Below are 26,559 nucleotides of genomic sequence, written 5' to 3'. Positions count from 1 at the left end.
TGATGACCAATTACGATTTGTCATCAATTACGCACGACAATGTCCACAATAATTTGATGTGACACAATGTCTAAACAAAGAGTACACTATGACTCAAGTGATGTGATCATAGACTATCGTGTAAGCGAATAAACAAGACGAAAAAACCACGGCAAAATCATAGACCAAAACATAATAAACCAAATCCACTTTTGTTAACTATCCCAGACCAAATTTGGAAAACACGATGCAATTCGAAATTTTCATTTTTCGAAACGTCCCCGCGATACCGAAGTACCAAAATAATCAAATGTACCATAGACAACAGATGGACAACAAATAACCGACCTGTAGTTATAGCGAATTCATTTACAGAACCAAACGAAATACAACACCAAACGGAATAAACTGTACAGAACAAAAGGAATTACGAAAACCACATTAAGAACACCGTTTGACCCGTCAAACAAATACCAAAAACAGATATGTAATACGTAACCGTAGAGACAACGAATATGTAAAAACATGTAGATACACCTAACAAAATTAACTAACTACTTCATGACAAATAAGCTTTTCTGTGTGTAGTATTTTGTTTGGACACTGTCTTCACGTGCACTTAAAAAATTGTACAAAGTGGCCGTGTCGCAATTACATGACAAACTGATCAACATCAGAAACACAAAATCCAGAAAATTGTACATCGTAAAATTCAGGGAGCAGGAAACTTCCATAAACAACGTTTCAAGCAACGTATTTAGTCCACAAGCACAGCTGACGGACAACCAATATTGAGCAGTCCTTTACGGAAAAAAGTCATACCGACTAAACCGTACAAAAAAAATAACCAATAAAAGGAAGTAATAGAAAATCTTTCCACACTGGAGATGATAATACGTATAAACGAAATGTGCTAAGTAGCCAAAAGAAAATGTCTCTATTCGTAACAGGGACCTCACGATTCCAGAAAAGATGAACGATTTGCTGATACTAATTCACATTAACCAAAACCTCAAAACACCTTAGCACTATAAAACTAAAAGGAAAACTTTAACAAACGGCTAACACTGAATAGCAATCAGGTAAGTCGTCCACTGGAAAGAAGAGCTCCAGGAACATCACGTCACCAGGAACCACCGGGCTGATTTAACGGATCGTGTCCGCTGGGAGTAGCTGAACCAGTGGATGATGGAATAGATACTTGCAAGGAGCTGCTGGACGAACCACAAAAAACTCAAGAACCAAAACAAAAACAAGAAGAGACAAAACTTCCGAAATGAGAACTAGCAGAGTGGAAAAAACAAACGAATCTACAAACACTATGAACTAAAAAACCAGAAACTCAACAAACCGAAAAGATGAAGCCAGAATTGGATGAGAGCCAATGTTTAGTGAAAATAAACTTACCGAAATGCTATTTTCTGATTGGTTAAAAAGATAAATTATCAATTGAATAATAAAGATCCGTTATTTACATCACTCTTTCAGCTGATTTTTATCTGAGACTGGCCTGACTTAACGATAGTAATTTTTTTCTCTCTTTACTCCGCTCTTCATTTGGATTGAGATATAAGATAGACTTTAGCATTGGAACCCGTGCACTGTCTACTAAATCAGAATAAAAGAGTTCTAGACTAGAGACTTGGAACTTTACTAAGCCAGGTAAGCCTTAAGATATTAGAAACAATTCTAGAGACGCCATAGAACCAAACCAAATAACCCTCCATGCAGCGAATGAGACAAAAAATAAGTTCGGGATTCCAAAATGAACTAAAAAAAGATGAAGACAAAGAAACCATGAAAAAATAAAAGTTGCATTTTCATGATGAATTGCTACCAGCATGATATTATGCAAAAAATTCACCAGTAGAGCACACCTAGCGCAGTACACTATACCTACTTTTTTGAATCAGAAGGTCCCGGGTTCGCCCCCAGCTTCCGACTTTTTTAGAGAGCAGTAGTATCACGCTTTACCTTCTGATTGTTTGAAAAAAATAGAAAATTGAAAAATAGCACACGCTGAAAATTTGTATAAATTTAGTTACTACCACTACCGTTCAGGTGCTTATATAAAGCACCTCTATTAACCCAGAAATCAGAAAGTTTTCACCTGGCACCCAGCACTTGGAAAAACTTGGCTCCTTAATACGGGAAGCTCCAACAAGAGTCAAGCAAAAACTTTGCACAGAAAAACATACAAAGGGGTGATTGTAGTTTGAATAGGGAGAAGAGACTGTAAAGGGAATAATACTTCTCATAATGACCCTTTTACCCTGATTCATATTTTTGCTATGCATTAGTACCTAAGCTATTCTTGAAGTGCAAGGTTCAAAAAAAGAAGTCAATGTTCGAAATCAATAGTCAGGTTCAGAAGTTGCAGTCATGATCAAACTTGCGTCCGCTAAAAATACCTGTAGAATGTCAGTAATCCTCTTCGAGTCGTAAAAAGACCAACACGTTTAGAAAAATTGCTTAAAACTTCGTTCGGGAGCAATTCAAATCTTTGAAGTACCACGATGAAATAATTGACGCCAGAGCTATCGACTGTTGACACTTCTTCCATAATTTTTTCCTTTAAAAAAACTTGCGCTTGTATACTTTCACCTGTCGCAAAAAAACTATCTCCATCTTTTGTTGCTTATAGTTTCGATATACTTGTTTCAACGAAGTAATCTTTAAATTTCAAAATCCACCTTTCACAAACAAAGCCTTCTCAGAGCTTCATCAGTGCTCAATTATATTGCAATATAAACCCACCAAACATGATAATTTCATTAATTGATTTTTCTTTCTAATTGATTTTTCTTTCCATTCAAACGAAAATGATTTTCAAAAGCCCACCGAAGAGATGAAAGCTACCACCAGGACGCATAATACCAAACCAAAGAAACCCCATGGAGCTAATGAGACAGAAAAAAAAGTTCGGGATTCCAAAATGAACTAAAAAAAGATGAAGACAAAAAAGAAACCAAGAAAAAACAAAAGTTGCATTTTTATGATGAATTGCTACCAGCATGACATTACACAAAAAATTAACCAGTAGAGCACACCTAGCGCAGTACACTAAACCTACTTTTTTGAATCAGAAGGTCCCGGGTTCGCCCCCAGCTTCCGACTTTTTTAGAGAGCAGTAGTTTCACGCTTTACCTTCCGATTGGTTGAAAAAAATATAAAACTGAATAATAGCACACGCTGAAAAATTGTATAATTTTAGTTACTACCACTACCGTTCAGGTGCTTATATAAAGCACCTCTATTAACATAGAAATTAACTTAGGAGAAATCAGAAAGTTTTCACCTGGCACCCAGCACTCGGAAAAACTTGGCTCCTTAATACGGGAAGCTCCAAAAAGAGTCAAGCAAAAACTTTGCACAGAAAAACATACAAAGGGGTGATTGTAGTTTGAATAGGGAGAAGAGACTTTAAAGGGAATAATACTTCTCATAATGACCCTTTTACCCTGATTCATATTTTTGCTATGCATTAGTACCTAAGCTATTCTTGAAGTGCAAGGTTCAAAAAAAGAAGTCAATGTTCGAAACCAAAAGTCATGTTCAGAAGTTGAAGTCATGATCAAACTTGCGTCCGCTAAAAATACCTGTAGAATGTCAGTAATCCTCTTCGAGTCGTAAAAAGACCAACACGTTTAGAAAAATTGCTTAAAACTTCGTTCGGGAGCAATCCAAATCTTTGAAGTACCACGATGAAATATTTGACGCCAGAGTTATCGACTGTTGACACTTCTTCCATAATTTTTTCCTTTCAAAAAACTTCGCGCTTGTATACTTTCACCTGTCGCAATAAAACTATCTCCATCTTTTGTTGCTTATAGTTTTGATATACTTGTTTCAACGAAGTAATCTTTAAATTTCAAAATCCACCTTTCACAAACAAAGCCTTCTCAGAGCTCATCAGTGCTCAATTATATTGCAATATAAACCCACCAAACATGATAATTTCATTATTGATTTTTCTTCCTAATTGATTTTTCTTTCCATTCAAACAAAAATGATTTTCAAAAGCCCACCGAAGAGATGAAAGGCACCACCAAGACGCATAATACCAAACCAAACAAACCCCATGGAGCGAATGAGACAGAAAAAAAGTTCGGCATTTCAAAATTAACTAAAAAAAGATGAAGACAAGAAACCAAGAAAAAACAAAAGTTGCATTTTTATGATGAATTCCTTCCAGCATGACATTACGCAAAAAATTAACCAGTAGAGTACACCTAGCGCAGTACACTATACCTACTTTTTTGAATCAGAAGGTCCCGGGTTCGCCCCCAGCTTCCGACTTTTTTAGAGAGCAGTAGTTTCACGCTTTACCTTCCGATTGGTTGAAAAAAATATAAAACTGAATAATAGCACACGCTGAAAAATTGTATAATTTTAGTTACTACCACTACCGTTCAGGTGCTTATATAAAGCACCTCTATTAACCCAGAAATCAGAAAGTTTTCACCTGGCACCCAGCACTTGGAAAAACTTGGCTCCTTAATACGGGAAGCTCCAAAAAGAGTCAAGCAAAAACTTTGCACAGAAAAACATACAAAGGGGGTGATTGTAGTTTGGAGAGAGAAGAGACTGTAAAGGGAATAATACTTCTCATAATGACCCTTTTACCCTGATTCATATTTGCTATGCATTAGTAGCTAAGCAATTCTTGAAGTGCAAGGTTCAAAAATAGAAGTCAATGTTCGAAACCAAGAGTCATGTTCAGAAGTTGAAGTCATGATCAAACTGGCGTCCGCTAAAACATACCTGTAGAATCTCAGTAATCCTTTCCGAGTCGTAAAAAGACCAACACGTTTACAAAAATTGCTTAAAACTCTGTTCGAGAGCAATTCAAAACTTTGAAGTATCACGATTAAATAATTGACGCCAGAGCTATCGACTGTTGACACTTCTTCCATAATTTTTTCCTTTCAAAGTACTCGCGCTTGTATACTTTCATCTGTCACAATAAAACTATCTCCATCTTTTGTTGCTTATAGTTTTGATATACTTGTTTCAACGAAGTAATCTTTAAATTTCAAAATCCGCCTTTCACAAACAAAGCCTTCTCAGAGCTCCATCAGTGCTCAATTATATTGCAATATCAACCCACCAAACATTATAATTTCATTAATTGATTTTTCTAATTCATTTTTCTTTCCATTCAAACGAAAATGATTTTCAAATGCCCACCGAAGAGATAAAAGGCACCACCAAGACGCATAATACCAAACCAAATAACCCCCCATGGAGCGAATGAGACAGAAAATAAGTTCGGGATTCCAAAATGAACTAAAAAAACAGATAAAGACAAAAAAAGAAACCATGAAAAAACAAAGGTTGCATTTTTATGATGAATTGCTCCCAGCATGACATTACCCAAAAAAATTAACAAGTAGAGCACACCTAGCGCAGTACACTATAACAAATTTTTTGAATAAGAAGGCCCCGGGTTCGCCCCCAGCTTCCGCCTCTTTTTAGAGCAGTAGTATCACGCTTTACCTTCAGATTGGTTAAAAAGAATAGAAAATTGAAAAATGACACACGCTGAAAAATTGTAGAATTTTAGTTACTACCACTACCCTTCAGGTGCTTATATAAAGCACCTCTATTAACCTAGAATTTAACTTAGCAGAAATCAGAAAGTTTTCACCTGGCACCCAGCACTTGGAAAAACTTGGCTCCTTAATACGGGAAGCTTCCACAAAAGTCCAGCAAAAATTTTGCACAAAAAACATAGCTTGAGGGTGTCAGTAGTTTGAATAGGGAGAAGAGACTGTAAAGGGAATAATACTTCTCATAAAGACCCTTTTACCCTAATTCATAAGTGCTATGTATTAGTACCTAAGCAATTGTTGAAGTGCAATGTTCAAAAAGAGAAGTCAATGTTCGAAACCAAAAGTCATGTTCAGAAGTTGAAGTCCGCTAAATCAAACTTGCGTCCGCTAAAAAATACCTGTAGAATTTCAGTAATCCTCTTCGAGTCGTAAAAAGACCAACACGTTTACAAAAATTGCTTAAAACTTCGTTCGAGAGCAATTCAAATACTTTGAAGTACCACGGTTAAATAATTGACGCCAGAGCTATCGACTGTTGACACTTCTTCCATAATTTTTTCCTTTCAAAGTACTCGCGCTTGTATACTTTCACCTGTCACAATAAAACTATCTCCATCTTTTGTTGCTTATAGTTTTGATATACTTGTTTCAACGAAGTAATCTTTAAATTTCAAAATCCGCCTTTCACAAACAAAGCCTTCTCAGAGCTCCATCAGTGCTCAATTATATTGCAATATCAACCCACCAAACTTGATAATTTCATTATTTGATTTTTCTTTCTAATTCATTTCTCTTTCCATTCAAACGAAAATGATTTTCAAAAGCCCACCGAAGAGATGAAAGCTACCACCAAGACGCATAATACCAAACCAAAGAACCCCCCATGGAGCGAATGAGACAGAAAATAAATTCGGGATTCCAAAATGAACTGAAAAAACAGATAAAGACAAAAAACAGAAACCATGAAAAAACAAAGGTTGCATTTTTATGAGGAATTGCTCCCAGCATGACATTACCCAAAAAAATTAACCAGTAGAGCACACCTAGCGCAGTACACTATAACAAATTTTTTGAATAAGAAGGCCCCGGTTTCGCCCCCAGCTTCCGCCTCTTTTTAGAGAGCAGTAGTATCACGCTTTACCTTCAGATTGGTTAAAAAGAATAGAAAATTGAAAAATAAAACACGCTGAAAAATTGTAGAATTTTAGTTACTACCACTACCGTTCAGGTGCTTATATAAATAACCTCTATTAACCTAGAAATTAACTTAGCAGAAATCAGAAAGTTTTTACCTGGCACACAGCACTTGGAAAAACTTGGCTCCGTAATACGGGAAGCTTCCACTAAAGTCAAGCAAAAATTTTGCACAAAAAACATAGCTTGAGGGTGTCTGTAGTTTGAATAGGGAGAAGAGACTGTAAAGGGAATAATACTTCTCATAATGACCCTTTTACCCTGATTCATAATTGCTATGTATTAGTACCTAAGCAATTGTGAAGTGCAATGTTCAAAAAGAGAAGTCAATGTACGAAACCAAAAGTCATGTTCAGAAGTTGAAGTCCGCTAAATCAAACTTGCGTCCGCTAAATACCTGCAGAATCTCAGTAATCCTCTTCGAGTCGTAAAAAGACCAACACGTTTACAAAAATTGCTTAAAACTTCGTTCGAGAGCAATTCAAATACTTTGAAGTACCACGATTAAATAATTGACGCCAGAGCTATCGACTGTTGACACTTCTTCCATAATTTTTTCCTTTCAAAGTACTCGCGCTTGTATACTTTCACCTGTCGCAATAAAACTATCTCCATCTTTTGTTGCTTATAGTTTTGATAAACTTGTTTCAATTAAGTAATCTTTAAATTTCAAAATCCGCCTCTCACAAACAAAGCCTTCTCAGAGCTCCATCAGTGCTCAATTATATTGCAATATCAACCCACCAAACATGATAATTTCATTAATTGATTTTTCTTTCTAATTGATTTTTCTTTCCATTCAAACGAAAATGATTTTCAAAAAACCACCGAAGAGAAGAAAGGCACCACCAAGACGCATAATACCAAACCAAGGAACCCCGCATGGAGCGAATGAGACAGAAAATAAGTTCGGGATTCCAAAATGAACTAAAAAAACATGAAAACAGAAAACATGAAAAAACAAAGGTTGAATTTTTATGATGAATTGCTCCCAGCATGACATTGCCCAAAAAAATTAACCAGTAGAGCACACCTAGCGCAGTACACTATAACAAATTTTTTGAATAAGAAGGCCCCGGGTTCGCCCCCAGCTTCCTCCTTTTTTAGAGAGCAGTAGTATCACGCTTTACCTTCAGATTGGTTAAAAAGAAAAAATTGAAACATACCCGGCAGATTGCCGGAAAATAGCCGCCGTTGATTCCCATGAGCATGACTGGGATTGAAGGAATAGAAGATATTGAAAAAAAAAGATTTTTGTACAAAAACATTTTTTAAGTTCGATTTATTCTGATGGCATTTCGTAGTTGAACATAACATACTTCTGTTTCTAAGAGAGAGACTACAGGGACTACTATCAAAAGCAATAAGCATTAGAGATGGTAACTAAGACTTATAGGAACGACGTTCAAATAGCGGGCATCTAAAATTGGGCTTTATGGGTTTATCCCGTTTCTACTTCTGACTTCAATTTTTTATACTGACTCTGTTCATTTTGAATTGCTTTGCTGAGCAACTGATGTTCAAAGTCACTTTTAGCAGAATAAGAGAGAAGAGAAACTAGCCTAGAGAAGTCAAAAAGACATCACGCAAAATGTTGAAAAAGCGGCAAAATGAGGTAAAGCGAAACATTTTTTATTCGACGAAGTAAAAAAAATAGGAGCGCTATAATAGCCGGCTGAGAAGATGAGGGCGGCTATTAAAAAACATACCCGGCAGATTGCCGGAAAATAGCCGCCGTTGATTCCAATAAGCATGATTGGGATTGAAGGAATAGAAGATATTGAAAAAATTTTTTGTACAAAACATTTTTTAAGTCCGATTTATTTTGATGGCATTTCGTAGTTGAACATAACGTACTTCTGTTTCTTAGAGAGAGGCTACAGGGGCTACTATCAACACCAATAACCTTTAGAGGTGGTAACTAAGACTTATAGGAAGGACGTTCAAATAGCGGGCATCTAAAATTGGGCTTTATGGGTTTATCCCGTTTCTATTTCTGACTTCAATTTTTTATACCGACTCTGTTCATTTTGAATTGCTTTGCTTAGCAACTGATGTTCAAATTCACTTTTAGTAGAATGAGAGAGAAGAGAAACTAGCCTAGAGAAGTCAAAAAGACATCACGCAAAATGTTGAAAAAGCGGCAAAATGAGGCAAAGCGAAACATTTTTTATTCGACGAAGTAAAAAAAATAGGAGCGCTATAATAGCCGGCTGAGAAGATGAGGGCGGCTATTAAAAAACATACCCGGCAGATTGCCGAAAAATAGACGCCGTTGATTCCAATAAGCATGATTGGGATTGAAGGAATAGAAGATATTGAAAAAAAAATTTTTGTACAAAAACATTTTTTAAGTCCGATTTATTTTGATGGCATTTCGTAGTTGAACATAACGTACTTCTGTTTCTAAGAGAGAGACTACAGGGGCTACTATCAAAAGCAATAAGCATTAGAGATGGTAACTAAGACTTATAGGAACGACGTTCAAATAGCGGGCATCTAAAATTGGGCTTTATGGGTTTATCCCGTTTCAACTTCTGACTTCAATTTTTTATACTGACTCTGTTCATTTTGAATTGCTTTGCTGAGCAACTGATGTTCAAAGTCACTTTTAGCAGAATAAGAGAAGAGAAACTAGCCTAGAGGAGTCAAAAAGACCTCACGCAAAATGTTGAAAAAGCGGCAAAATGAGGTAAAGCGAAACATTTTTTATTCGACGAAGTAAAAAAAATAGGAGCGCTATAATAGCCGGCTGAGAAGATGAGGGCGGCTATTAAAAAACATACCCGGCAGATTGCCAGAAAATAGCCGCCGTTGATTCCAATAAGCATGATTGGGATTGAAGGAATAGAAGATATTGAAAAAAAAAATTTTTGTACAAAAACATTTTTTAAGTCCGATTTATTTTGATGGCATTTCGTAGTTGAACATAACGTACTTCTGTTTCTTAGAGAGAGGCTACAGGGGCTACTATCAACACCAATAAGCATTAGAGGTGGTAACTAAGACTTATAGGAAGGAAGAATGAGAGAAGAGAGAACTAAGACTTTTAGCAGAATGAGAGAAGAGAGAAACTAGCCTGGAGAAGTCAAAAAGATTTCACGCAAAATGTCGAAAAAGCGGCAAAATGGTAAAGCGAAAAAAAGTTTGACGAAGAAAAAAAATACGAGCGCAATAATAGCCGGCTGAGAAGATGAGGGCGGCTATTAATAACACGCTGAAAAATTGTAGAATTTTAGTTACTACCACTACCGTTCAGGTGCTTATATAAAGCACCTCTATTAACCTAGAAATTAATTAGCAGAAATCAGAAAGTTCTTACCTGGCAAACAGCACTTGGATAAACTTGGCTCCTTAATACGGGAAGCTTCCACAAAAGTCAAGCAAAAATTTTGCACAAAAAACATAGCTTGAGGGTGTCTGTAGTTTGAATAGGGAGAAGAGACTGTAAAGGGAATAATACTTCTCATAATGACCCTTTTACCCTGATTCATAATTGCTATGTATTGGTACCTAAGCTATTGTTGAAGTGCAATGTTCAAAAACAGAAGTCAATGTTCAAAACCAAAAGTCATAATCCGAAGTTGAAGTCATGATCAAATTTGCGTCCGCTAAAAAATACCTGTAGAATCTCAATACTCCTCTTCGAGTCGTAAAAAGAGTCTAAAATTACCTATAGAAATAAATTTATTATAGCTGAGACGTCAACTGAGTGCAATTATCACAGTTGTGAGTGATATTTTACTGGGTGCAATGCTTATCTTATTATCTCACTTTTCTTCGCAACTAATGTCACCTACCTGTTGACTGGTTCTCCGTGGGTCTGCATAATTGACCTGATGGTGTTGATGTTCCTGACTACTAGAAGGAGTGAAATGGGAATTGCTCTCAACACTGCCATTACTTTGTTAAAATGATTTTCAACAAAGCCACGCATATGTTGAAAGTCTTCAGCCGTCACTGCTAAAATGAAGAGAAGAAAGGTTATTAGGACTAAATTTTCATATTTTTCTCTTATTGTAATTGCAAGAAAAACTGAGTTTGCATAATGTCGAAAAGGTCTTATACTAGGCCGAAGAATAGCGTCGGGAAGACATTTTTTGAGAAATTTTATTATATTGCTGCCAATATTTAGGCAGCTATGAAGTTGAAGTTAGAGCTGAGGAAACTTTAAAAGCAGCACGTTTTCTAACTTACTTTTGAAGTAGGATGAGAATGGCACATTGACGTACCACGGTCTCTGTAACAGAATTGCAGCTAAAATGGCAGTGTCGTGCAACCCAATCACACCCAACTCTCTCCCATTCATCAGCAGGCTCTTTCTATCATCCAGAATCATGGACTTCCAAAAATTGCCCAATTTTGTCTGAAAAGAAACAAAACACGTTTTAAAATGCTCCAATTTGTCAAATTCAACACGAGATAGATATTGTATTCTTAAGTCTCTCTATAGTTGCTTTATGGAAGATCAAATATCAAAGCGTTTTGAAAATCCAAAACATCGAACTAATCAGAGCAGAAACTTGCATTAGTTTATCAGCAGGTTCTTGCAAGTTAGCGACTCTGCAAAATAGTCTAATAATAAGAGGGTTCGGGACTTAAGAATGTGATGAAATAGCAACACCATACGTCGTAGAAACATACTATTGAATGAGAGCAACATTTAACTAAGACAATTTTTTTGTGATGTTAGCTCTGACTTTGAATGCAAATTTGTAGTTGTAAAAGTTAAAGCTGACTTTCTTAGTTCTCAACTTAGGTCATATGCGAGTCGACTCGGTAGCTCTTTCAACCTCCGTGCTTTCCACTACTTAGCCTAGTTAATAGTTTCATCTAAAGTGCTTAAAAATCAATTCTGCTAATAATTTCCCGATAACATCTGACAGAACGCTTTGACAAGTAAATTAATACCCATTCGCGTGGTTCAATTTGATTCAACTAGTCTATTTTTCATATCAAAATCCGATTGAAAGTTATCGTCCATTGGTTCTTTTGTTCATTCCATAGAACCAGACCTTCGGTTCCATTCTATTTGTCGTTATGCATATCTCCACTCCCCTCGCATGGGATAACTTCAAGCAAACTAAAATTGGAGAGATGTCCCCTCTTTCGGGCGACAGATTTCCAGGACTCTACGTAATACTGTCATGACATTGGTCAGATAAGAATATCTGATCTCCTCTTTCTAGGCGAGCCAAAAGCGAACCAAATCAATCGAACAGTTCCGTCTCTTTGGTCGACCAGTGGTTACATACCTCATTGAAGTCATTGAATGCTTAACTGAGTGCAGTAACTCTTATCATTGCATCTAGTTCTACTTCAGTGCATTTTCAGAATAAGAATTTGGCATCCTCAAACTGAAATGATTTTGGCTTGCACCTGGTACCCCATAAGCAAAGGTTACACGGTATAAAATGGAAAAACATCCGTAGTTTTACCCAATTCAACGCCATGCAGATGTGTTCTCCCATAATAAGGAGAGAAGCTCTGGTAACGATTGCAAAAAGACTTATTTTTCCCTGGCTATCATGCCATCTGCGCTGAAAATTAGGACTGGCTTCCGCATAATAACAATATGAGAAATTTGTGAACGCTTCTCTAGATTTCCCAATTCTCATATCAGAGGAAATTAGTCAACAATGTAAAAGTGCATTGAAAGGGGATCACCTTGGGTTATTCCGTCTTCACTAAAGAATTTAAGTGGTGTTACAATTGGACCTCTCTTGGTAGCTCTTGTAAAGAACAGTTCTGGCTTGTGGCTGGTGAGTTTTCGAATTCAGAAGTGCGGCGCCTCTATTTACTGAACTGAAGGCATTTTTGCGTCGATTAGCAAACCCAAAATCATCATGACTTCTCCGAAAAGGACTCATACCACGTGATATAAATTTCCGATTCCGCGCGAATCAGCTCCAGATAATTACTCTGTTTCAACAACTACGTTTAAATCTTCGCCTTTCGATTCAGTGACTTTAGTTCCAAGGAAATGTCTTAGTTACTTTAGTCGGATGATTATCTAATGCGATGTGTGCAGGAAAACAAAGCAATAAATTTTCGTCACAGTATTATCTGGTTGGCGATGAGATTTCTAACTATAAAAGCGAAATTCGAAAAGGGAGCTTTCAGATACAATTCTAATTAACATTTACAAATCAATCAAGCATCGGAACCAGAGGGATCTGAGCTACCAAACACTTTACTCGATAGCTTTTCTTTAATTCCATTCAAAATGTGGAATCTCTTTCCAGTTCATCAAAAAAGTCGTAAGTGTCACAATCTAAATGCAGATTTTGGATGCTTCTTGTATATGATTTCTCAAAACAACTTCTTCTCTACTATGTCTGAAAGTTTCAGCACTCCAGTGGAATAATTGTCTGTAACAAATAAAATAGATTCAGGAAAATAGAGCAATCTATAGAGTAATACCTTAACTATTGTACAAGAAAATTACATATAGCAAAACAATTTTCAGGTATTTTCTAGATAGACATTTTTAAAACCAACATACAAGGTATTTGTAGCAAACTCAAAAATGTAAATATTACGTGTATTGCCCAAAGCAAAAATAAATGCAAAAAAATACGCAACGTACAATTCTAGCAATAACTTTTTGTAATACGCATGATGACCTATTACGATTTGTATATATACATTGTACAAGGTAGTATACAACGTTCAAACATAACGCACGACAATGTCCACAATAATTTGCTGTGAAACAATGTCTAAACAAAGAGTACACTATGAGTCAAGTGATGTGATCATACACTATCTTGTAAGCGAATAAACAAGACGAATAAAACATGACAAAATAGCAGAAACAGACCAATTACGGCAAAAGCATAGACCAAAACATAATAAACCAAATCCACCTTTGACCAGAAACAATAACCCACCATAATTACAGATCAAACAGTAAAATAAAGTCCTTTTGTTAACTATCCCAGACCAAATTTGGATAACAAGATGCAATTCGAAATTTTCATTTTTCGAAACGTTCCCGAAATACCGAAGTACTAAAATAATCAAATGTACCATAGACAACAGAGGGACCACAAATAACCGACCTGTAGTTATAGCGAACTTATTTACAGAACCAAACGAAATACAACATCAAACGGAATAACCTGTACAGAACAAAAGGAATTACGAAAACCACATTACGAACACCGTTTGACCCGTCAAACAAATACCACAAACAGATTTGTAATACGTAACCGTAGAGATTACGAATATGTAAAAACATGTAGATACATGTAACCAAATTAACTAACTACTTACAACTTACAAATTAACTAACAAATAAGCTTTTCTGTGTGTAGTATTATGTTTGGACACTGTCTTCACTTGCACTTAAAAAATTGTATAAAGTGGCCGTGTCGCAATTTCATGACAAACTGATCAACATCAGAAACATACAGAAACAAAAAATCCAGAAAATTGTACATCGTAAAATTCAGGGAGCAGGAAACTTCCATAAACAACGTTTCAAGCAACGTATTTGGTCCAAAAGCACAGCGGACGGACAACCAATATTGAGCAGTCCTTCATGGTAAGACGTGTGCTGAGGTAGGGTTACCTTGAGAGGTTACTCTACTTCTGTCTTATGGTGTCTCAAGAATATAGTCAAATCTTAAGGCTTACCTGACTAACTAAAGTTCTAGATCTCTAGTCTGTTACTCTTCTATCTGAGCTTCAGTAGACAGTGCACCGGCCGCAATGCTAAAGTCTAACGTATATCTCAATACTAAAACAAGAGCGGAGTAGAGAGAGAGAAAAATATACTTTATTATTATATCAGGTATGACTGGTACCGACTAAAGGGGTAGCGTGTTGTGTTACCGACGGGTAAACAGATAAACATTTAAAGGAAAGGTATTTCCATATTTTCAACCAATCATGGTTGAGTATTTTAGTTTATATTTATTAACATAAATAAAGTCTCTAAATCTTTTTGTTGGAAGTCAACACTGACTCCATCTTTCCGGGTTTTAGAGTTTTTTGAAAGTCTTCTGTACTATAAGTCAATTTCTCTTTATTCTCTCTGAAGGATTTTTTCTTTCTTTTTGAATGTGTTGCTTGGTAATCGTTTTCGTCAAAGGGTAGAGTCCCAGACATAGGTTGTCCACAGAGCAAGGAATGAACATCAATAACCACAAAAGTATCTATTCCAGTACCACTTCCAGTGGATGAAGATCCTTTGGGTAGCTCCAGTGTTGATGTGTGTGGTGTTCCTGATGTCCGGTGACTTACCTGATTTATTTTTGTTAGCTGTTAAAGTGTTTTACTATTTTTCTCTGTTTATGTATTTGTAAGTGTTCTGTGTTAATACGTAGTATCCCTTCCGGTTGGAAGAGTTTTTTGAAATTGTAATTATGTAATTCGACGAAGAAATCGGGGGTAGTGAGTTTATTTGTCAGTGGAAGTCTTTGTTGACAATCAGTTAGTGACATGTGACTTTTTCGCCATGTTAGATTTTGTTTCTGAAGATGAACAAATATTATTACTTTTAATGTCTCCCGAAATCAGGGGTTATTCTGATGCTATTAGTTTTCATATCTGTAAATTTTTTGAAGGTTACAGATCTCGCTTATTTTCTTTTTAATGGGTAAACGCAAAAATGTCTCATTGCCTTATTCCTATTAACGGTTATTTCATCAGTGGATAAATTTAGTAAACTATCCGTCTACGCGCTTTATTTTTTAAAGATTCGCCTGATACGACACATTGATATTCAAGCTTCCAAATAATTCCTCTTTTCCTTTTGAAGGAAAAGTATTTGAGTGTTTGTTACAAACAGAGTTGTTAGTTGTTACTAATGTATTACATATGATTGCATAGTATGTTGTTAGATTACATGTTCTGTTAGTGATGTTTATGTTAGTTACATATAAATGTACATTGTTGTGAATGTGAAAATTTCGAATTGTGAACATTCTCAATGTTTCGTCTGTTCTACCTTCTTTTGTATTTGTCTGTAAAGTATTAGTAACTACTGTCAAATACTTTTTGTACGGTATGTTATGTTCTGTATGAAAGATTCTACATGTATTACATGATGAAACTAATAATTATGTTAACAGGGTTGTCATGTTATGACTCATGTTGTTAGTAATCAATGCATGCAATGTATGTTAGAATTGTGCATGTTTGTTAGTACACATTACTATAGTGCATTATTATACACTGTGTTACTCATTCCTCTTATTACTAATACCTTGTTCTATTTTTGTTTTCTTTTTATTTACAAAATTGCATATATCTAACTATGGAAAACTTTGCATATGTACATGTATACAAGTAACTAAGAATAGGGGTAAGTGATAAAGTTAAAAAAAAATATTGTGTTTTTCAGATTCTATTACACATTACGTGTTATAGTAGTATAAATGGGGTTTAATCATATTTAAGGATTGTTTGCCAAATGGGTTTTCTTATTAGCATTTATAAAATATTTATTGCACGGTAAATATGCAGAGGATCATCTATAGTTAGATGTATAACAATAAATATTTATAACAAAGTTACAATGATATTGTTCTGGGTATTACGAAACTTGTTACAGAATATTCCTTTAGAGTTTCTCTGTCTGTTTAGGGTGATTTGTTCGATCCCTATATTGTTGATATTCCTTGATGAAGTGATCATCTTTTGAAAGAAAATATGCCACGAGATCAGTTATATCATCTAGTGACACCTCTGTTATTGATGCTTTTACCGAGTATCGTATTTCTTTCTCGATATCCGAGGTCTTGCGTTCATTGTTAAATTGTATCCGGTTTAGGACAGCTGTTTGTCACGCTGCCTTCCAAATGGTAAGTGTGATATTCCTCACACGGTTCTAAGGCTTCTATGGGTACAATAAGCGGTCGTTCGGGCGCTTCTTTGGGTTGGAAGATATAGTAATTCTTTACAGGGTCGAAATTACGTAGTGTTCCAATTGTGTATTCCCATTTTAGTCTGTATCCGTAGTTAAGAAAATATGGTGAAGTTAATTGATCGTTTATATGTATATAACTCTTTGTAGTATTCTTGTCCTTATCGCGTAAAAACGTGTAGTATATTAAGTTGTGGACCAGCTTCGTTTCGTGTACTCTATAATTATTGTTCTGAACATCCTTTGGTGTCGGATGTAGGAAATTGAAGCTGAGTTGAAAAATCTGGTGGTCAAAAACGCTGTATGCGGAAAGGTCTTGGGATGCCTTTGCTACGAGGTTATCAAATGCACATGTTATAGGTATTTTAAATTCGTAGTCGTAGTCGTATAAAAAGCGTTCTGTCAGACTATAGAACTGTTTTAAAATTGGTTATGCTGTTTGATGGTATTTATCGCGTCCCATATTTTTAGTACTACGTTTCACTGTATTCGTGTTCTGTGTTCGTGTAATGGTGGAAAATATTCGGAGACACGATCTTTTAGGTTGTGTAGCGGTGCCATTACAAAGTTATAGTCCCGTGAATCGAATGGCATTTCAAACCAATTACGATAACTTAATAGTGGATTATAGTTACTGTTATGTGGGTTATTCAGTGTTCGGGGATCTTTGTCCTGAAACCATATTGTTTCCATTACTGTTGTTGTTGGGGATTGCTCGTTAGTGGATTGGTGGAAAATGATTTCCTACTGTTGCTTCGGGGCGTTACGGCGTACGGGAATCGCAGATTGTTCGGTCTTATATGTGATGGATATCTATGTGATAAACGTTGTTGAACGTGATATTGCGGTAATTCGTGTTCGTTATCGTTAGGGTGGCGATTGGTATACTGTATTTGGCGTGTTGTTTATGCCATCGTTACGTGGTCTGTTATTCTGGTAACTATGTACGTTAGTACAGGTTCCTTGTTCTGTTACGTTATTATTTTATGTTCTGTTATAAAAGGAATCTTGATTACGTTTGTTTTCTGTTTGTTTTTTTCTAGTAACTTGTTCTTTCATAACCTGTGCGATCTCTTTCGGTGCTGTTTGGTTCAACGCTGTTTGTGTGTTGATCGGAAGTGGCACATTCCACTTCGACTCTCATAGTTGTTATCCGGTCCTGTGGGTTATCAAAACGATCGTCTGTCTGTGTGCTGCAATCAGAGGCGTTGTCGCGTATTGTTCCTGGACTTGAACGTCCTGATCCTGAACTGAGCTCTCCTTCCTCAACGTCGTAGCTCAGGGCGAATCTGTTCGGTATGGAGTCTCGGGCTCATAACCCATTTTGTTTGCCATATCGTTTCTGGTTTGCTGAAAGGTAATTCAATTTGCTACATATTCTTAACTTTGTATTAATTACGATTGATTGTTACAGGTTTAAATATGAAACGTTGTTCATTTAGTTTGTTATAAACACACTTGTTATCAGTAGTACCTTTGTTATTGTCTGTTATACAATTATTATTATTCATTTTTCGTATTATGATTTATGAATACAATGTCCATTTATATTCGTACAGGAATATGTTTCTGTGGTGAATTGGTTAGTACCATTGTGTTACTTATATATGTATGTTATATTGCAAGGAATAGGAAGTTTACATGTATTGCTCGAATGTATCAGATGTGTTAAGTATAAATATAGGAAAATACTTGAAATACGGGTGGCGGGTGTATTGGTATTTAAATTAGGATAAGTAGGGAAATATCTGGCAAGTAAAAATGTCTTTGAAATAGTATAAAGCATGTTAGTTGTTCATAGGTGAGTAAAGGATTATACTTCATATGTATCTGCCGAATGAGTGTCAAAATATGTTACTTCATTCGTATGTGGTTGGTCATCATTTTTCAGGATGTCTAAACTATGGCTGCGGTTATGTATTTTATTAGCTGCTAGTTATAACTGATTGAAATCTATTGGTTGGGGTTTTGTATTTCCATTAGTTTTACTGATGGTATGAGGTTTTGTTGGTTTGTCGATGTTGGTGATGGTTGTGGGATTTCGTATGGTGTTGTTTTACTAATACCCAAAGGAGGTTCATATGAACTTCCCTGAAATGTTGATGATTGTTGTTGGATGTTAGGCGCACTAGGGATGGGTGCGATAGGTGGTGTAGTAAGTGATGTTGTTTGGGGTGTATTGAAAGATAAGTTATTCCCTAAACATTGATATGCAGGTGGTGGGGTGACGAGTTGTGGTGGTAGTATGGGTAGTTTGTTTTCAGTTATTGTTTCTAATGGTTCAATTTTTAATGGTTCTTGTTTGTACTTTCGTTCTGGCAATGGTGGTTTTTGTTTCTTCGGTGGTGAATCTATTGTTCGTAATTGTATTCCCTTATCTGTTCTGCGAATAGTTGTATTATAGTGTTTGTAATTAGTATCAATATAGACTTGTGATGGTGTGTCGTTATCGTTGTGATCTGTTATATTTGTTATATCTGAAGAGTGTCGGCGAAAAATGTTCTTCCTATGTTTATTATGTCTGGTATAGTGTGAATAATTTTCATCACTATCGTGACTAGTTTCTTCTTCTTGAATTTTTGCTACTAGTTGTGTTAATGTCTGTGAGAAGATACCAAATATTCCTGTTAAAAGTATTTTTGTAATACTAGCTTGTTTGCCAATTGCTTTATGAATTGCAAAAGCATTATAAAATTTTATTATAAGATTTGTTAAAAATAGTATCATACTACTCATGGCGTATATGATTGCAATTTTTTCTAAGATGTACCATAGCCAACCAAAAATTGATAATATTTGTTCTTTTAGCCATGCGCCGTCAAAAATTTCTTTCCAGTTGACACTGGGTTGGTCGATTTGGAAGTTATATCCATTAACATTTAGATCTTTTAACCATTTTAGTGATTGTTCGTAATTTTTGTATGTCTGTAGTAGTCCTAGTTGTTCAAGCTCTAACAATTTTTGCGCATTTGCTGATGTAGCTTCATGTAATGGTTTTTCGCGGTCTCGCATGTATTCGTGTAGTAGATCTCGTTTTCGTTCTTGAATTAATTGTTCTCTACTGTATATACCGCTTTCTATCAAACTTGCTTTACTAAACATGTTGTCTAGTACGATTTCTTCAGGTGAAATAGTATTCAATACCAATTCGACTTTTACAGGGCATGGTGTGACTCTGTATCTCGCTGTTCCTCCAGTGTCTATTGATATTAGTTGGTCAAAGTTACTGTGTGAACATGGGACTTTCTTCGCCCATAATTATGTTTGTCGGGTTAGTTGGTGTACGTATTGTACTCTGTTTTTGTATAGAAATGGGATTTGATCATAACATTCGCGTGTTTGTGGTACATATAGGAGTGATGATTTTTTCGCGCATTTGTACATTTTCATTACATTTACTCCTTCTTGTTTGACAAATATTGATCTGTCTCCAGTGAGGATATATCCTAATAGCGGAGTGTTCTTTTGTACTTGTGTTAGTGTTAATTGTCGAAGGTTTCTAGTTTGTTCACAAATTTTCGAGTAAAATTCTATTGCTTGTAGACTTATTCTTGAGTATATATTACTCATGTAAAGGTCCATTTTCATGTTCATGTGTGTGTTGTGGTTTACAAAACCATAGTAGTAGTGTTTGTTTTCTTCGTCTTCATATCGTGTTCTTTGTGATGTTATTTGGTTTTATTCGTATGAATTTTTCTTCTTCAAATTTTTCTTTTTTCCTTGTTACTTTTTGTCCTGTATGCATATCGAATCCGTATTCGTATATTATGTAAATGTCGTCGTATTCGGTTTTGTGTATTGGTTGAAGCGAACCGCATTCGCGTTCGACTAATGGATATACTCACGTATTTCTAGTGTCCAGTCTAGTATATCTATTCTGTTCTGTTTTCGTGGTCCTTTCATGCAATTGGATTGTGCATTTTTAATTGCGCTTAGTATCCACAATGGATTTGTGTAATCATAAACTATCCGTCCGTATGGCGGTACCAAGGGGGTATTCATATGGAATTGTATTCGACGTTGCATTTCTTCAATCTTTTTCTGAAGTGGTGGATTAGCGTTATAATTAAATGAGATATTATATCTTGTTGGTTTATATCTTGTGTTCTTGAGAAGGTTTATTCTAGCGAGTTCGTTTCGAACTTCATCCGCGTCTAATATTTTTGTTCTTTGTGCGTCTGAAACGTAATAACTTGGTCTATTTGCTCTAATGTAGTCGGTGTGTTGTGAACACCATTCTACGCGTTCTTTAATTGTTCCTGCAACTGCGTATGCTTTTATTTCTACTGCTTGTGCTTTTGATAATAATTGTACTCCTGTTTTTGTCAAATCAAGATCTAATGGTTTGAATGTACATGTACTAATTTTGTTTAGTTCGTAGTATTTAACATTTGTGATTTCTTCTGCATCGCAATCATAGTGTTCTATGAATATATCTTGTGGTACTGTTGCGGAGCCGTTAATATTTTGTCCGGTTAATTCTACAAAGTCTATTTGTGTTTGTCTTTTTTGTCTTTTATTGTTCAAGTCAAATTTGTTTAATATACTATCTGTTAATCGTTCTCTATAGAAGTTCCAATTTCGTGTCCATTTGTCGATGGCTATTTCCCACATTGCTTCGTAGTCTGAATTGTTTTTAAAGTTATTTAATTCTTCTATTTTAGTATTGTTGAAATATTTTGGATAAGTGCTGGTATGATTTTGATGAAATACATAGTGTTGAAGGTTACGCCAGAGTTTCGGTTGATATGTCAGAACATAGAAAAACTAGAACAAATGCTTGATCAACCAGTTGGATTGATCGACTCACTTCTAAACCCGGATTCAACTGATGAATCAAAGCGTCCAGCAAAACCGGCCGGCAAAACACCGACTCAGCGCCAAAAGAAAATACCAAAAACGTCTGTAAAAGTCGATGAGGATTCGGAATAATTTCTATTATACCTTTTGCTTCCTGTCATTGTTTATGCTTTCATAGTTAGTTCATTAGCTTTTTCTTTTTTGTTCGTTATGGTTGAGGCAATGTATGAGAACAGTCCTGAATATTTCAAGAAATTTCAAAAACGTTTCAAGTACAATATTTGTGAGACGGAACCAAAACTTGAAAACACAACAATAGAAAATTTTGCATATGGTTATCATTCATCTGCAACCGTTATCGAAGGTTGTACATTTGGCTCCAATCATTATCATGTTATGTATGAATTTGGTTCGCAGGCTGATATTATATTCGATTCTCTTTATGTACCTGCGGTGATACCGTGTCTCGTTAACTGTTTCAAATTACTTATTCAGCCTACGCAAAAAGACTTTGTTAAACGTGGTGCAATAATTTCACGACTACATGTTGCTGTTGAGTACCTTTCAAAATCAACTTCTTCAAATACCAAGAACCAGAAACAACTTCCAGCACCCTTGAGTCAGACAACAGCAAAATCTATTAGTACTTTGACGGTCAACAAACGTTCTTCTACAGTCCCTGATGTAACTATGAAACGATTCTGTCAGCTTATGCTAGGTGAACACTCTTTATCAGATAATGGATATTCTTCTTAGTGGCCACGGGAGTTTTGTGCGAGAAACCTCAAACTCTTTCATAACTTTTCAGTTTTGTAAAAATTGATATTCAAAAAATGTTGTTTCAAAATTAAATTAACTTTTACTTCATATGTTTTACAAAAGCTAGCAACTCTAATTCATTTACATCAGGTATAAATGGAAATTTCTCACTATAAAAATAATGAACAATATATATGCAAAATAAACCACAAAGCTGGGAGTCTGAGGATTGCAATGGAGACTGAATGTCTCTTCTATGTTCCATGATATCCATCATTATCTCCAAGTCTTTGCACTGTTGTAAACGGTTGAAAATATCCTTCTAGGTAGTCAAGGGTAGAGCCAATGGATCCGCAAAATATATTGGGTATGCATATCGTTTAGCTAGCACTACCCAGTGGGTTCCAATAGAGTTGGATCGTGATGCATTAACAATAATAAATGTGTTGGTTTGCAAGTTCAGAGGATAATTATCAGCGGCATAAACCCCTCTGAATTTGAGGTGCTTACACTTTTTCACTTGAAGATGAATTTGATCTTCGTCCATTAGTATGTGATCATGGGAAGAGCGTTTTTACATGCGTTTCTTGCAGAGTCAATGTAGATCGTAGATGCTTTTTCCCTAATAAAAAATATTTCAACGTTATGAGCTAACGCTGCATCGAACTTGAGTTCGACAGACAATGATGAATTTGTGAGCTCTGGATGAATAAAGTCATGGGTTGCCTCTTGAGTGCTAGTCAGATCAAATACCATTATATAATGGTTTGCGAACTCACTCAGAGGTATTCCATGGCCATTTTCTACATAAGCTAATGCACTCATTGAATTGTAGTACAACCTTTTGTTGTCAGTTGTTGACATTGGAGTTCCAGCCGTTGCAAAACCATTTCGATAAATGGTTATCTCTCTTAAACCAAATTTTTGATAATGGAATGGATTAGCGGTGTTGGTACCGATGAATGCTGTACCAACGCATAATGCAACAATGACTCTTCTGATTGGCTCTTTAGTGAAAATATCCTCATGTTTCCAGCTGTGTTGGCCTGTTGTAGCCAAGAATGTTTTGGTAATTACTTCATTGTATCGGTAAATTGCCGGAGTTTTCAATAATGTCTTCTCAATTGCACCTACAACATTATCTGACACCGTCATCTTCCTGATAAATAAATTAGCCTCATCTATTTTAACCTTGTAGTGTTTTGCTGCGTCTTCGCTGATGACGGCAAAGTCATCTTGAGATCTTCTCATTGACAACACAACTCAAAACATCCCCGCTACTGTCTGTACTGCAACAAGTTCTTCGTAGACAACCTCAAGTACATGGAGCACATGAATAAAAATCATGGACTGCCGGTTTGGAACGCTGATCTCGAAAACAATCCAAGTTCTGGAATTCTTCCGTCCGAGCAAGCTTTCGGCGGTGTTTTGAAAACATATGACATACCAGTGGGAGAACATGAAATAGACTTGCTAAGTTTCATGCGTAGCAAACGTGATGAGATTGAAAACATTGTTCAACTCAACACCCAAAACCATGCACAAAAACTTCAGTTTAGCGCATTGGTACAGCTCACAAAACCATCGAGCGATAAAAATGTTAGCAGCCAGCCAGATCGCATTAAAATATACATCAACTCAAAAATGCAGCGGGTCGACTTCACAGGTTTGAGTAAATCTTGTTTCGCTGGAATGGTTGAACAAATGCTGCTTGCCTTGAACAACTTTGCATCTCATGCTAGCGGCTGGACAGTAGATAGCATTAAAAACATTGAATTGAGGCTCGCCAGGTCAAAACCAATTGCTGCTTCTTCATATTTAGCTCTGCCTACTGAGCTAGCAAAATGTCAGTACCTGTTGAACATTCGAAACCGACAAGACGAGAAATGTTTTCTCTAGTGCTATACAGCTCAGTACCATAACACATTCGGACCCCGGTTGATACCCGCCAATGCTTCATGGAGACAAAAAACAAATCCAATAAAGTATAGTTCAGGAGCAGAACAAGCGGCTGGTGAATTAATGATGCCCATGGCTTTTCACCAGATGGAAAAATTTGAACTGCTGAACTTGGTACGCGTTAATGTTTTTCGACACTCGAACAAGAAACTGATTCCTTTCCGCCTATCAAATAATAAAAACTACAATTTCAATCTGGATCTGCTCTTGCTTAGTGATGGATCAATGCATCACTATGTCCTGATCACAAATATCAAGGCACTTATTCATAAATATCTTGGAAAACACCAGCGCATTGACAACCATTTGTGTCGTAACTGTTTCCACATCAGCACCTCATTGGATCGATATGAGAGACATGAAGAAATATGCCATCAAAACACGCAAGCAATAATTAAAATGCCGAAAGCCGAACAGCAAAACTTTGAATTCAAAAATGTTCAAGCCCGATGGTTTGCGCCAATAGTTGGATTTTTTGATCTGGAGTCAATAATTGAACCAGTTGCTAACACTATCAATACACAACAAAACTCAGTTACTAGAGCATTGGAGGAACACAAGCCATGTAGTTACGCTTTGCTCTTCGTTGCTTTAAACGAAACAAAGCCATTCTACTTCGATCTCAAATGTGGTCCGAATGTCATGGTTGAATTTGTTAAGTCACTGGAACAAATTGCTAGGGATATATACGACGTGAAACAACAACACAAAAACTTTTCCGGCGAGCCAACAATCACTAAAGATCAAGCTAGTTTGCGTTGGATTTGTGAAACTGAATTGAATACATCCTCACAAGATCCCACTGTTCTAGACCACTGCCATTTCACAGGAAAATTTTTGGGATGGGCACATGCGCAGTGCAATTTGAAACGCAAAACTCTAAACTTCACCCCCCTATTTGCGCACAACTTGGCAAACTATGATCTTCATCACGTAGTATTAGCACTACAAAGTCTGAATGACAAAATCACAATTTCAGTTGTGCCAAGCACGAGTGAGAAATTCATCTCATTGCAAATTGGAGTGCATATGAAAACAACACAAAACAAGAAAGGTGTTTGGACAAGCCAGTATGAGTATATCAGACTATTGGACTCATTTAAGTTCATGAATGCATCGCTCGACAATTTGGTACAGAACCTGCCATCTGATCAGTTCACCTTATTGGAACAACATTTTCAAGCGTGGCCCACATCGGTTAATTTGCTAAAACAAAAAAGCTCGTTCCCTTATTGCTTCGTCGATAGCTTTGAAAAATTGCAAGAGGCCCAGCTTCCCCCTCTCGAGAAATGGACAAACAGTTTGCAGCAGTACGAGCTAACAGTGAGTGAAGATGAATACAAGCGAGCCCTCGAAGTGTTCAATTTATTCAAGTGCCAAAACATTGGTGACTACTACAACTTGTATTTAACAACAGATGTGTTTCTCCTCGCTGCAGTAGTACTCTGCTTTAGAAAAGTGTGCTATGATACATATGGGCTCGACTGCTGCCAGTATTACACGGCTTCCAACTTGTCAGGAGATGCAATGCTCAAAAAATGCAACCCTCAACTACATCTTCTAACAGAAAGGGAACACCTCGACATGGTAGAAAGTCTTATAAGAGGAGGCGTGAGCTCGGTTTACAGCAAGCGGCTCTGTCGCGCAAAGTAACAAGTTTCTTTCGGACTACAACCGAAGAACATTTCCTCATTCATAATAATGATCGATGCCAATAATCTGTATGGAGGAATCATGGAAAAATTCCCCCTACCCCTCCATGATTTCGAAATGTTTGACAAAAGTGAATGGACCGATGAGGAAGCCCAGGAAATTTTGCGTCGAATATTGAATACGCCCGATGATGATGAGGTTGGATACATAGTTGAAGTCGATTTCAGTTATCCCGACAGCCTGCACGATCTACACTCTGATTTTCCTTTGGCGCCCACAAAAGAAGCGATTGATGAATGCTGGCTCAGTGAGTATCAAAGCAGCTTGTTGGCCGACATGCAAATTAAAAACCCCCGCAGGTGAAAAAGCTCATTCAGACGTTGTTCGATAAACAGAACTACACTCTGCACTATCAAACCCTGAAACTCTATGTTGAACTAGGATTGGTAGTGACCAAGTTTCATAGAGTGCTTTCGTTCAAACAGCAAAAGTGGCTGGCACCGTATGTACAACTGAACACGGAAAAGCGAAAGCAAGCGAATAAATTTGAGGATTTTTTCAAATTGATGGTTAACTCATCGTTTGGAAAAACTTGTGAGGGAAAGCGAAACCGAATGAAAGTCAGGATAACCCGCACGGAAGAGGAAACGCTAAAGTGGACAGACAAGCCCGAGTACCAATCATCAAAAATTATTAGTGAAGATCTTGTCACCCTATGCCTTTAGCAATCAGAAATACTTTGGGACAAACCAACCGTAGTGGGTGCCTTATATTGGATTTTGCAAA

At 36.4% G+C, this 26,559-nt stretch overlaps 1 protein-coding gene across 4 annotated transcripts in view; it reads right to left on the bottom strand.

Annotated features, from left to right (window-relative positions):
• The window catches only part of LOC142348829 (putative aarF domain-containing protein kinase 5), a 65,934-nt gene that overhangs the window by 9,272 nt on the left and 30,103 nt on the right, over positions 1-26,559 (bottom strand). For all 4 annotated transcript variants that reach the window (XM_075400359.1, XM_075400356.1, XM_075400358.1 and 1 more), the window contains 2 exons: positions 10,926-11,094; positions 10,529-10,691 (listed from right to left, as the gene is read on the bottom strand). In XM_075400359.1, coding sequence (XP_075256474.1) covers positions 10,529-10,691; positions 10,926-11,094 — 332 coding nt within the window. The remainder of the gene's footprint in view (positions 1-10,528; positions 10,692-10,925; positions 11,095-26,559) is intronic.

The sequence above is a fragment of the Convolutriloba macropyga genome, chromosome 10, assembly GCF_964194025.1.
Source record: "Convolutriloba macropyga chromosome 10, txConMacr16.3, whole genome shotgun sequence".
Lineage (NCBI taxonomy): Eukaryota > Metazoa > Xenacoelomorpha > Acoela > Convolutidae > Convolutriloba > Convolutriloba macropyga.
The sequence above is the reverse complement of the archived record's forward strand: the minus strand, read 5'-3'. Positions and strand labels throughout refer to the sequence as shown.